This window comes from Rhinolophus hipposideros (genome assembly GCF_964194185.1).
Source record: "Rhinolophus hipposideros genome assembly, chromosome: 3".
NCBI lineage: Eukaryota > Metazoa > Chordata > Mammalia > Chiroptera > Rhinolophidae > Rhinolophus > Rhinolophus hipposideros.
Window position 1 is genome coordinate 96,169,138 of NC_138049.1, and position 11,473 is coordinate 96,180,610.

Genomic DNA, 11,473 nt, shown 5'->3' on the forward strand with positions numbered 1-11,473 from the left:
TATGAGTAGACAAAGAAGGCTCAAGGAAAGGGAGACAATCATAACGGGGTTGGTTAAACACTCCTGGGGTTTCAGACTTCAGGATAGCTGTTTATCAGTTTCCTCAGTTACTACCCCCCTCCTACATACATTGAAACATGAGGTATGCAGAAGCAGGGAAGTATCATTCATTTCAAAATACCAAGGAACCACCTTACTCTCGGTCCATCTAAAATGTGAATGGGTGCTTCTTCTACTCCCTTTTGTACTTTAAGGACTCTGGGCTCAGGATCTGTGTTCCTGATCTGTAAATCCAGGCACAGTTAGAGTCTTGGAAATCTAGTTTACTGCCCAAATAAAGCTGTGCTTTTAGGAATACACATAACGCTACAAATGTTTTACAATGTGCCCCCAACGCTATCAAGAGAACAAGAAGTAAGGGATAAGAAGTATCTCAGGGCCTCTTTCTGCTGAGCTTATATCAGTTAAAGACTTCATTCCTAAGGCATGACCCTGTAGATGAAGCAATGGAAAGCAGCCTGGTGCCAGGGCTGCCAACACTTTGTCACCACCACTTTCTCACCCTTGCTCCAGCCCGAGATCTGTTTCTCATCAGCTACCACATTCCTCTGCTCAGGGACAGTAAAGGGTATTGGTCACAGCTTTCATTCCTAACTCACTCACCTACCAACCAGCCCTGGTTTGCTGTTTAGACCTCCATTCTCCAGTGCGGTCTGAAGTCCACCTCCAAGAGATGCTTATCTGGGGGCTGGGCAGGGGGAAGGGGAACATTTTTTAGAATAACGTTTTTCCCTTTGGACTTCATTTATTTGATATGCTAGAGTTCATATATATTATGAATGATGAAACATTTATGATCGTTTTATCAATATAATTTATATAACTTTAAATTTCACATAAGATTCCCCATTTTAAATTGTACACTCCAGTGCTTTTTAATATTTTCAAGGTTGTGCAACCATCACCAGTATCTAATTCCAGAACATTTCCATCACTGCTCTGAAATAAAACACAGACACTCCCAATTATCTCCTCCAAAGTCACTGGCAATCACCAATCTACTTTCTGTCTCTATGGATTTACCTATTCTGGACAATTCGTATAAATGGAATTCATGCAGTGTGGTCTTTTGTGACTAGCTTCTTTGACTTGCCCTAATGTTTTCAAAGTTCATCCATGTGGTACCATGTATCAGTTCTTCATTGTATTTTATAGATGAATAATCACTTCTTGGTGATTATTAATAATGCTGCCATGCACATTTGTGTACAAGTATTTGTGACATGGTTTTAAATTCTGTTGGGTATATCCTGAGTCATATGGTAACTAACTTCTTTAAATAACATCTTATTTCAAAATATAAGGTGCACATAAAAAACAAAAGCACACATATCACAAGTGTTAAGTTCAACAATTTTTACAATACAAACACAACAATTTTCACAATGTAACCAATACCAAAATCAAAAAATAGAATATGACCGACACCCCGGAAGCCCCTCTCATGTCCTCTACCAGTCACTGCTTTCTCAAAATATAACTACTATTCTGACTGCTGTATCCAATATTTGTTTTATGGAGATGAAATTCACATAACATAAAATTAACCACTTTAATCAGTTCAGTGGCATTTAGTACATTCACAGTGTTGTGCAACCATCATCTTTGTCTAGTTCCAAAACATTTTCATCAGCCCAAAACAAAAACCTGTATCCATTAAGCAGTTCTCATTCCTACCTCTCCACATCCCCTGTCAATCACCAATCTGTGTTCTGTCTCTATGGACTTACGTATTCTGGATATTTCATATAAATGGAGACTGGCTTCTTTCATTTAGCATAATATTTTTGAGGTTCGTTCCTATTGTAGCATGTGTCAGTATTTCATTGTTTTTTATGGCTGAATAATATTCCATTGTATGTGTATACCACAATTTGTTTATTCACTCATTTGTTGATGGACATTTGGGTTGTTTCCACCTTTTGGCTATTGTCAATAGTATAGCTATGAACATTCATGCATAAGTATTTGAATACCTGTTTTCAGTTCTTTTGGGTATATACTTGGAAGTGGAATTACTGGGTCCTATGGTTATTCTATATTTAACTTTTTGAGGAACTGCCTATTTTTCATAGCACCTGAATCATTCTACATCTCTTCCAGCAATGTACAATGGTTCCAATTTCTCCACATCCATAATATTTGTTAATTTCATTTTTTAAAACATATTGTAGCCATCCTAGTATTTTACTGTGGTTTTGTTTTACATTTCCCTGATGACTGATGCTATTGAGCATCCTTTCATGTGTTTGTGGCCATTCATGTATCTTCTTTGGAGGAATGTCAAGTCAAGTCCGCTGCCCATTTTTAAATTGGGTTGTCTGTCTTTTTGTTGTAGAACTATTAAAATTCTTTGTACAGAGGGTGCCAAAAAAACATATACACATTTTAAGAAACAAAAAACTGTATTAAAATTGTAATACTCAATATATACCAATAACAAAAGATGAATACAAGTTATGTATATACATTTTTTGGCACCCCCAGTATATTCTAGCTACTGGACCTTTATTAGATACATGATTTGCAAATATTTTCTCCCATTTTATAAGTTGTCGTTTCATTTTCTTGATACTGTCCTTTGATGCACAAAAAATTTTAATTTTGATGAAGTTCAATTTGTGTGTGTGTGTGTATCTGACAATCCATTGCCAAATCCAAGGTCATGAAGAGTTACCCCTGTGTTTTCTTCTAAGAGTTTTATAGTTTAAATTTCTGTATATTTAGGTCTTTGATTCATTTTTAGTTAATTTTTGAATATATAATAGTATGAGGTAGGGGTCCAACTTCATTTTTGCATGTGGATATCCAGTTGTTCTAGCACCATTTGTTGAAGAGACTGTCTTTTCCCCATTGAATGAACTTGGCACCCTTGTTGGAAATCAATTGGCCATAAATGTATAGGTTTATTTCTGGACTTTCAATTCTATTCCGTTGGTTTATATATCAGTCCTTATGCTAGTGCCACTCTGTTTTGATCACTGTAGCTTTGTAGTAAATTTTGAAATTGAGAAGAGTGAGTCCTCCAATTTTGTTGTTCTTCTTCAAGGTTGTTTTGCTATTTGAGCCCCCTTGAAATTTCATGTGAATGTGAAGATTGGCTTTTCCATTTCTGTAAAAAGAGCCATTGGAATTTTGATAAGGGATTACATTGAGTCTGTAGATCACTTAGGATAGTATTGCCATTTTAACAGTACTCAGTCTTCCAATCCATGAACATGGGATGCCTTTATTTAGATCTTCTTTAATATCTTTCAGCAGTTCATTGACCTTTGAACAATGTGGGATTTAGGGATGCTAACTGCCCATGCAGTCAAAATTCTGCATATAACAAGTCAGCCCTCTGCATGTACACATACCCAACCTCCTATAAAAAATACAGTTGACCCTTGAACAATGTGGGTTCAAATTGCTCAGTGCCACTCATATGCAGATTGTTTTAAAGCGTCAACTGTATTTTGTAGTTTTGTGTATGTCTTTCACCTCCTTGATTAAATTTATTCCTATGTATTTTATTATTTTATGTCCTGTTATAAAAAATGGAATTGTTTCTTAATTTCCTTTCAGATTATTCATTGAAGATATATTGAAACACAACTGACTTGTAAGTGTTGATCTTATAACCCTGCAACTTTGCTGAATTCATTAATTTGTTCTAGTGTTGTTTTTTTAATTATTTGGGCATTTATATATATATAATTAATATATTTATATAATTTATATATATATAATATATATAATTCTATATTATATATATAATATATATAATATATAATAATATAATATATAATATATAATATATAATATATAATATATATTATATATAATATATTATATATAATATATAATATATTATATAATATATTATATTATATTATATATTATATATATTATATTATATATATTATATAATATATTATATATTATATTATATATTATAATATATAATATAATATATAATATAATATATATAATATATAATATATATTACATATAATAATATATATAATAATATATATAATTTATACATATAATTTCTATGTAATTAATATATTAATATAATTTATATATATATATATATAATTTATATATAATTTATATATAATTAATATATATATATAATTTATTTGGGAATTTATATATATATATATAATTAAGAAAAAGAAATAAAAGGTATCCAAAATTGGAAAAGAAGTAAAACTATCCATTCTCAAATGACATGATCCTATATAGTGTTGGATTTTTGTCAAATATTTTTTCTGTGTTAATTGAGATCATGTTTGTGGTTTTCTCTTTCATTCTATTAATGTATATTACGTTGATTGATTTTTCTCATGTTTTACCAACCTTACATTCCTGGAATAAATCCTACTTAGTGCTGGTATATAATCCTTTAAACATATTGTTGGATTCAGTTTGCTGCTATCTTGTTGAGGATTTTGCATCTATATTCATAAGGATATTGAGGTGTAGTTTTCTTATGATATCTTTGCCTGGCTTTGATATTAGGGCAATGCTGGCTTCGTAGATGAGTTAAGAAGTGTTCCCTCATCTTCTGTCGTTTGGAAGAGTTTGAGTAAGATTGGTGTTAATGTTTTAAATGTTTCGTAGAATTCATCAGTGAAACCATCTAGTTCTAGACTTTTCATTGCTGATTTTTTGATTACTGATTCTCTCTCTCTACCGTGTTTCCCCAAATATAATACCTAGCCGGACCATCAGCTCTAATGTATCTTTTGGAGCAAAAATTAATATATAAGACCCGGTCTTATTTTACTATAAGATAATATATAATATATCTTATATATATCTAATATAATATATATATCTAATATATCTTATATATATCTAATATAATATAATATATAATATAATGTGATATAATATAGTATAATATAATATAATATAACATAACATAACATAATATAATATGTAATACTGGGTCTTATATTAATTTTGCTCCAAAAGATGCATTAAAGCTGATGGTCCGGCTAGGTCTTATTTTGGGGGAAACCGGTACTTCTTATAGTTCAGATTTTTTATTTCTTCTTGAGTCTATTTTGGTAATTTATGTGTTTCTAGGAATTTGTCCATTTCATCTAGGTTATTTAATTTTGTTGGCATATAATTGTTTATAGTATTATTTTATAATCCTTTTAATTTATGTAAGGTCAATAGTAAGCCCCACTGTAAGCCCCATTTTCTGATTTTAGTTATCTGCATCTTCTCTTTTTTCCTAAGTCAGTTTAGCTAAAGGTTTGCCAATTTTGTCAATCTTTTCAAAGTACCAACTTTTGGTTGCATTGATTCTCTCTATTGTTTTTCTACTCCCTATTCCATATATCTCTGCTCTAACATTTATATTTTCTTCCTAACATCTTTTGGTTTAATTGGCTCTTTTTTTTCCTGGTTCCTCAAGGTGTAAATTTAGGTTGTTGATTTGAGATCTTCTTTTTAAAAATGTTTACTGTTATAATTTCCTTCTTAGCACTGTTTACATTGCATCCCATAACTTTGGATGTGTTGTGTCATCTCAAAGTATTTTATAATTTCTCTTGTGAGTTCTTTTTTGACCTATTGTTTACTTAAGAGTATATTGTTTAATTTCTACATTTTGTGAATTTTCCAGTTTTCCTTCTGTTACTGATTTTTCAGCTTCATTCCATTATGGTTGGAGAAGATACTTTGTATGATTTCCATCTTTTTAAATGTATTGAGACTTGTTTTATGGCCTAACATACGACCTAGCCTAGAGAATGTTTATGTATACTTGAGGAGAATGTATATTCTGCTGTTTTTGGATGAAGTATGTATGTTTGTTAGGTCAAGTTAGTTTAGTGTTGTTCATATCCTCTATTTCCTTATTGAACTTCTGTCTAGATGTTCTATTTCATTATTGAAGTGTAATGTTGGAATCTCCAATTATTGTAGAACTGTCTGTTTCTCCCTTCAATTTTGTCAATGTTTGCTTCATGTATTTTGAGCTTCTGTTTGTTTGTATATGTTTATAGTCGCTATATCTTCTTAATGAGTGACCCTTTTATTCAATATGTATTGACCTTCTTTATCACGTGTAACAATTTTTTATTTAAAGTCTTGCCTGATATTTTATTTAAAGTTTTGCCTGATATTAGCATAACCACCTCAACTCTCTTTTGGCTGCTATTTATATGGAATATCTTTTTCCATGCTTTCACTTTCAACTTATGTTTGTCTTTGATTTAAAGTGAGTCTCTTATAGACAGTGTCAGTTAGATCATGTTTTTTTTCGTAGTAATATCTTGTTCTTTTAAATCAGCTATTGATAGTATAATAAAATTAAGTGGCATATATGTTTTTAAAATTCATTCTGCTAGTTTCTGTCTTTTAATTGAGGAGTTTAATCTATTACATTTAAAGTGGTTACTGATAAGAAAGGACTTCTGGCTATCTTGCTATTAGGTTTCTTGTATCTTAAGTTTTATATCTTTTCTGTTCCTCAGTTCCTCCTATTCAGTCTTCTTTTGTTTGATTTTTTTTTCAATGTACCATTTTGATGCTCTCCTCATTGCCTTTTCCATATATATATATATATATTTTTAGTTATTTCTTCAATGGCTACCATGGGGGTTACAATTAACATCCTAAATTTATATCAGTCTACTTTGGATTGATACCCGTTTAGCTTCCATAGTGTACCAAAAATCTGCTCCTATGTAGTTCTATCTCCTTCCTTATATTTTTGTTACAAGTTTCATCTTTATACATTGCCAATTAACACAATTATAATTATTGTTTTATGCATTTGTCTTTTAAATCATATAGGAAACAAAAAGAGGAGTTACAAACCAAATATATAATAATGCTGACTTTTATATTTACCTATGTGGTTACCTTTACTGGATTTCTTTATTTTTTTTGTATGGCTTTGAGTTATTGTCTAATGTCCTTTTATTTCACCCTAATGGACTCCCTTTGGCATTTTTATAGGATAGGTCTACTAGCAATTAATTCCCTCAGGTTTTGTTTCTCTCGGAAGTTCTTATTTTCCCCTTTGTTTTGAAGGATAGTTTTGTTGGATGTAGAATTTTTGGTTGAAAGTCTTTTATTTTAGCTCTTTAAATATGGCACCTGACTGCCTTTTGGTTTCCAGGGCTTTTGATGAGACATGAACTGTTAATCTTATTGAAGATACCTTTATGTGATGAGTCACTTCTCTTGTGCTGCTTTCAAGACTTTGTCTTTGTCTTTTGACAGTTTGATTATGATGTCATGGTATGGATCTCTTTGAATTTGGCCTACTTGGAGTTTGTTGTACTTCTTGAATGGGTAGATTGATTTCTTTCATCAAATTTGGAGAGTTTTCAGCCATTTTTTCAAATATTCTTTCTACCTCTTTTTCTCTCTCTCTCTTCCTTCTGGGACTCCCATAATGGATGTCAGTCTGCCTGATGGTGACCTATGGTTCTCTTAGCTCTGTTCATTTTCCTTATTCTTTTTTCTTTCTGCTATTCAGATAATAATTTTACTAGTCCTATCTTCAAGTTCACCCATTTTTTCCTTCTTCTAGCTTGAATCTGCTGTTGAACCCCTGTAGTGAGTTTTTCGTTTCAGCTACTGTGCTTTTTAGCTCTAGAATTTTTGTTTGGTTCTTTTTACAGTTTACATTTCTTTTTTTTTTTTTTTTTAAGATTTTTTTTATTAGTTTCAGGTGTACAAGACAAGGTAATACTTAGACGTTCATCATTGATATCCCTCACACTGTGAACCCCCCTCCCTACATTTCTTTTTTGATATTCTTCATTTGTTCATTCTCCTGGTTCCCTTTAGTTTTCTGTCCTTTGTTTTCCTTACTCATTGAGTATATTTAAGACAATTGATTTAAAGTATTTGTCTAGTAAGTCCAATGTCTGGGCTCCCTTGGTGATGGTTTCTATAAACCTCTTTTTTTTTCCTGTGAATGAACCATACTTCCTTTATTCTTTTTTTACCTTGTGATTTTTTTCTTTGTTTAAAATTGGACACTTTGAATATTATATTTAGACCCCCCTCCCATAGTTTTCTATTGTTGATTATTGAAGACTGTAATTGTTCATTTGTTTATTGACTTTTCCAAACTATTTTTGCTAAGACTGTACTTTTTGTTGTGTGTGGTCACTGAAATTTCCGTTCCATTATCTTAGCAGTCAGTCAGTGACCTGACAGAGAATTCGTTAAATGCCTGGAGTGAAAAACAAAACAATAAAAAAAAAATCTCCTGGTCTTTGCAGATTGGCTCTGAGCTGGGGCACTACTTCAATGCTAATCCAATTTACCTAAATGTGACCTTAGCCTTTAACTCCTGGTTGTATGGACCCCAAAGATCAGCCAAAGGTGCAAGCTTAGAGTCCTTTAAGGTCTTTTCTGAAAATACATTGGTCCATGGGCATGTACTTTTCATGCCAGATTTCACCATATACGTGGTAATCCTTCAAAGTCCTTATTTCTTCATGTATCTTCATCCTCAGTCTCTTCCTTTCCAGGCTTTTAGATCTATCTGCTTCCTCCCACCCCCATTCTCTGTCCCTTGCTCTAGGCAGCCACAGGTAGTATATGTCTTTAAACGTTTTCAATGGATGCTACTTGGAAAGCTGCTCCATCCTGAGGGGGGCAAAAAAAGGTCAGCTTCAGTACGGGTCCCTCGGGGAACCACGAGACAGGGAAAAATTTACAGCTTTTGAGAACATGTACCTTTTGAGAACAACGTGTATATTGCCTTCCCCTGGCACCAGCAAACCACATCAGAAATGTGACTGCTGTCCCCAAGCTGGGGAATGGGAGATGGTAAACACATAAGCACAAATGCCACAATGCTTCGTTATTGAAGTTTAGCAGGTTTTTTCATTAAGCACACCACTAGTTGGACAAAAAAACTGTAAGATTTTTTATTAGATTCCAGAGTTCTGAAAAAGTTGATTGTGTCAGTTTTGCCAGATTAATGACAGCTTCAGTGGAGGGACTGATTCTGGGAGCTCTCTGCTCTGCCATTTCTGTGACGTCACACTGTGTTTAACTCTCTGAGGAACTGTCAAACTGTTTTCCACTGCACTTGCACCACTTTCCATTTCTACCGAAAATGTGAGGCTTTCATTTTCTCCACATCTTTCCCAACACTTGTTATTTTATTTTTCTTTGTTCTATTATAGCCATGCTAGTGGTTGTGCAGTGGTATTTCCTTATGGTTTTGATTTGCATTTCCCTAACGACTAATGATGTAGAGCATCTTTTCATGTACTTAGTGGCCATTTGTATATTTTCTTTGGAGAACTATCCAAATCCTTTGCCCATTTTTAAATTGGAATACTTGTCTAAGATCCATTTGTTATATGTTATTTTCTAGTCTTTTTCTTAAAGTTTATCCTGAAAATCATGCATTAAGAAAATATGAATATAAAGCTATCTACAGTGTTAGAACTCTATACAACATGATGTAATTCTTAAATACAAGAAGCATTTCCAGCTGTATAAAGATGCAGTTGTATTAATTAGCACTCTTCGGTCTGTAACAGAAACCTAATTCAAAAAGCTTAAGTAAAAAATGGATAGGGGATAATTTATGCCTTGGTAACCGAGAAACTGAAGCAGAACTAGACCCAGGAGGTCAGAGATGTCACCAGGACTCTCTCTTCCCCATTCCCTCAGCTCTGCTTGACCTCATTTTCTCTCTACTCAGGGGCAAGCTACTATATTCCTTATAAGCTTCTCTCCAGAAAATGAGAGTGTATCTTTCCTTATAACACCAAAAAGTCCCAGGGAGGATGCTGATTAGTGTGACTTAGGCCACATTTCTATCGCTGCACAATTACTGTGGCTAGGTGGCTGAAGTATTCAGGCTCTGGTCATAAGCTCACCATGGGAAGGCAGAATCTACCTTACTGAACAATCTAGGCTATTTTGAATTAATGTGGAATGGGAGGAGATGAGATGCTCCAGAGGAAATGCTTTAAGTAGAAGCTAAAATGTCCCCTATAGAGCTGCAAAGATTCAGAGACTTCTTTGTAATCTTTTCTTTGTGGCTGCTTATCAAGAGATGGGTGCTCAAGTTCTTGTCCCCACCAAGATACTGGTAAGTGCTGCCTATTTTTTAGTGGTGGCTGAAGGGATAGTAAGAGATTAGAAATAAAGATCTGATAGCTCTTCCTGTTCCAAAAGCTCGAGAAAAGAAGAGAAAAAGTCTAATCATTTTGGAGTTGGCAAGAGGCTGGAAATTGGCTCCTGATTCTGTGACATTGAGCTTCACAGAGGAAATGAAAGACTCCTCTATAGAAAGATAAGCATTTACATTTGTCTTAATTCATAAGATTAAACTGTTGTAGTTCCATTAACATAGTCTTACAACCTGGAAGGACTCTTCTTGTGTACTGTAAAAAAATTACCTTTCAGACCTTACTAAGAAGATGAGGAAGTTACTGGTAGTGACCAAGGAGCATTGTCACTATTTATAAGCTGACCTCCACGTCTCACTCCTCTCTTTTTCTTCTCAGTTTCTAGCACATGGAAACGTTTTTTATGCTGCAAATTATTTAGAGGTAGTTACACTTACATACTTTCAGGTGAAATATTTCATTTCCAAGTGATAATTGAGAAGCCAAATACATCTTTGCATGGAAAACCATCTTTTAAAACTGTTGTTGAGTTCTTCGTGAGCACATGTTGAAGGCAGCCATGGTGAAAGGTGAAGGACTCCTTTCGTGCAGTCTTGATTGTGAATTAGTCGAGCTGATGCCTCTGAATCACAAAATGTAGCCTACTCAATAGCCCCACGCAGCTAGCCACAAGTAGCTCTGCAGAGGGCTCTCAGTAGGTCCATGTGATGACAAGTTGATGCTGGAAAACAAGGCGGAAAAAAGTCAAACAGACTCTGGCAAGAGCCATAAATAATACATGATTATACAGCAGCAAATCTCTGCAGGTCGGAGGATTAGTGTGTGTTTAAGAAATAAATTCAGTCTGTTTTTGTTCTGTATGTATGTTTCTATTTTTATTTTTTAAAGTAATATAAACTACAGAAAGTAAAGCTTTCTAGTTGGAGGGTATATTCAGAAGATGGAGTGAGAAAGCGAAAGCCTTATGGGTAATGAAGGTAAAGAAACATGATGAAGAGGTAAGGCTGATTTTTCCCATTAACATACCAGAACTGAGTGAAACCTTTCAAAACAGTCACGTAGGAACAAAGTTTTTGATAATGCCTTAAAAGTCACAAGCATATGGCATGTACTTGAACATGTCTACAATGATATAAAATGAGTGGAGTTTATAGTTGCCATCAAAATTCACCGCAACGCTAATTTGACACACAGTAAGCAGCCATATTTTTAAGGTGTTTTACAGTTTACATAACACTTTCCCACGTTCTCTTATTTGCCATCTATTTAATGAAAGACATAATTGTGTT

The 11,473-nt window shown here is 33.5% G+C and overlaps 1 protein-coding gene across 2 annotated transcripts in view; it reads left to right on the forward strand.

Annotated features, from left to right (window-relative positions):
* Positions 1 to 11,043, forward strand: part of ZNF318 (zinc finger protein 318) — a 43,449-nt gene extending 32,406 nt beyond the window's left edge. Inside the window, exons 9-11 of one of the 2 annotated variants that reach the window (XR_013992397.1) lie at positions 3,628 to 3,664; positions 10,107 to 10,144; positions 10,231 to 10,352. Coding sequence is in view for 1 of the 2 variants with exons in the window: in XM_081035754.1 (XP_080891880.1) it covers positions 3,628 to 3,661 (34 nt within the window). In the remaining variant the exon portion in view is untranslated. Of the gene's footprint in view, positions 1 to 3,627; positions 3,665 to 10,106; positions 10,145 to 10,230 lie in introns of both variants that reach the window. The other variant, XM_081035754.1, reaches the window with a different exon arrangement.
* Positions 11,044 to 11,473: the final 430 nt, after the last annotated feature.